The 2,361-nt window shown below is 68.1% G+C and overlaps 1 protein-coding gene across 1 annotated transcript in view; it reads left to right on the top strand.

Moving 5' to 3' along the window:
- TPCN2 (two pore segment channel 2) overlaps positions 1-2,022 on the top strand; it is a 16,509-nt gene extending 14,487 nt beyond the window's left edge. Inside the window, exons 11-13 of the mRNA XM_029957351.1 lie at positions 147-228; positions 625-719; positions 1,280-2,022. Coding sequence (XP_029813211.1) covers positions 147-228; positions 625-719; positions 1,280-1,358 — 256 coding nt within the window. The 3' untranslated portion in view covers positions 1,359-2,022. The remainder of the gene's footprint in view (positions 1-146; positions 229-624; positions 720-1,279) is intronic.
- The last annotated feature ends 339 nt before the right edge of the window (positions 2,023-2,361 follow it).

Raw genomic sequence — 2,361 nt, 5'->3', positions numbered from 1 at the left:
CCTCGTGCGCACCTTCCCCGCCGCGCGCGCTGGTCCCTGCTGTGCGCGCCCTGGTCCCTGCTGTGCGCGCCCTCGTGCGCGCCGTCCACACCGCGTGGGACCATCATGTGTGGCTCACAGCGGCCCCTGTGGCTCCCTCTCCACAGGTGGTCGAAGGTGTACTTTGTGTTATGGTGGCTGGTGTCGTCGGTCATCTGGGTCAACCTGTTTCTGGCTCTGATTCTGGAGGTATCCGAGACCCCTGCCTGGGCTGCCTCCACGCTGGTCTCTGACTTGCCAGCGGTGGCATGAAGCTGACAGTCAGGCCCCCTGGACCTGGGCGGTGCAGGGTCTGTGCCGGGTTCACGCAGCGCTCAGCCAAGGCTCCGTCCTGCCCTCGGGGCTTGGTGCTGCTCGCCCAGGCTGCCGGGGGCCTCTCGCAATGCCCTGGACACCTGATCTGTGGGCTTTTCAGCTGCCCGGTTCTGGGGGGGAGGCCGGCAGGCATCCGGCTGGCCTTGCTGGGCCCTGGACTCTAGTGTCTGCATGAGCTCAGCTCCCTGCGGTGGAGGCCTGGCGACGCGGGAGGGGAAGAAGCCAGTCTTGTGGGACTCACACCCACCGGCCCCTCCCCCCACTTTTTAGAATTTCCTTCACAAGTGGGACCGCCGCACGCCTCTGCAGTCCCTCCCTGGGGACCCGGATGCCTCCTGTCACATGACCGCGGAGCTCTTGTTCAGGTGTGTGGATGACGATGGGGCTTCTGGGGGGAGAGGGGGAGGCGGTGGGCAGGCGGGCATCCTCTGTGACAGTGACACTCCCCACATGCCCCCCGTACCTTGCCCCCTGCCCCCGGCTTCCGGGCTGGACCAGGGCTGCTGACTTGCGCGTGTGTAAGACTACGTTCCCGGGCTCCTTCGGCCTCTGGGCGGTGCTGTTGGTGGACGGAGGCAGGTGGCCCGGGGAAGCGCAGCCTCCTGCCCCACGGCGGCTGGAAGCCGTCCTGCACCGGCACGGCCAGCGGTGGGGACCCAGGCCCCCGGAGCGTGCGCTGCGTTGTTGCCGCCGTGCCGGGCACCGCCCCGCTGGCCGGCATGGAGGGCATCCTCCCGGGTCTCCGACTCTGGCACAGGTCCCAGAGCTGGAGTCCATCCCCGGTCCTCCCCAAGCTGCGCAGCGTCTGAGGGCTCCTGGGTGGGGAGCAGGCCTCTCCGGGCGGTGGGCGGTGCTCACGCTCTCCTGGGGGCACACGGGTCCCTCTCCAGGGCGCCCCTACAGCCCCTACCCCCCCGCTACACAGGGACGTCCTGGAGGAGCCCACGGAGGACCAGCTGCTGGAGAAGCTGTGCCACCACCCGCACCTGCGGCTGCGCAGCTGAGCCCCGGGGGCGCCGTCCCCGTGCGGGCGGCAGGTGGCCGTGTGGCCTCCAGACGGATGCCGGGTGAGGGAGCAGCCCGGGAGGAGAGACGCTCCGTGGCTGGGCTCTCCCCCTCGCGAGGCCGGAGCGGGGAGCAGGGCCCGCAGCGCCTCGGCCTTGCGCCCGGCCGCCGTCTCCTGTCGCTGCTTCCGCGGGACCTTGACGATGGGCAGCCCGTGGCTCCCTGGGACCTTTGAGACCGACTGGCAAGCGGGAGGCTGTGGCCGTCCTCGTGGGCCCTGCGATTCCCACGGTGCCTTCCCGCCGGTGGCCTTCCGGGACCACGGGCCCGCCTGGGGCTGCCCGGGGCCTTCGGTTTGGGTGGTTTCACAGGGAGAGACCCTTAACTGACTGACGACCTCGTGGCTGCCGTGAGCGCTGATTGCCGGGAGCTCCTTACGGCTCAGAACGTCAACAGCTTTTATCCTGAAGTGTCGCAAAGAGTGAGGCTGTCATTTGTGTTTGGACCCGGCCCCCAATGTGCTTCTCTGGGACTGGGTGGCCGGGGAAGGTTGTTTAGGTTGTGCACTGCAAACCTGGCTGCGGGGGCGAGTCCCGGCCCTGGAGTTTCTCCCCAAGGCGACGGGTACACTTTCTCTAACTTGCATAAAGCACCTACGTATAAGCCGGTGGTGCCTCTGCTTTTCTCCCTTACGTTTGTTTATCTTGAGAGAGAGAGAGAGAGAGAGAGAGAGCGCCAGCACGAGTGAGTCGGGGGAGGCAGAGGGAGAGAAGAGGGAACGCCAAGCAGGCGCCACACTGTCGGCGCCGAGCCCGACGCAGGGCTGCATCCCTCGCCCTGGGAGATCCTGACCTGAGCTGAAATCAGGAGTCGGCGCTCCACACGGGCGGCCCAGCGGTAGCTCTGCTCTGCGCGTCTGGGGGGCGCGCAGCAGAGGAGGGGCAGGGAATCGTGAGTGCCAGGCCGCGTTGCCGCGGGCACTGTGGACCCCGAGAGCCCATG

Source organism: Suricata suricatta, chromosome 11, assembly GCF_006229205.1.
Source record: "Suricata suricatta isolate VVHF042 chromosome 11, meerkat_22Aug2017_6uvM2_HiC, whole genome shotgun sequence".
Classification (NCBI taxonomy): domain Eukaryota; kingdom Metazoa; phylum Chordata; class Mammalia; order Carnivora; family Herpestidae; genus Suricata; species Suricata suricatta.
This window is presented reverse-complemented; position numbering and strand designations above follow the sequence as displayed.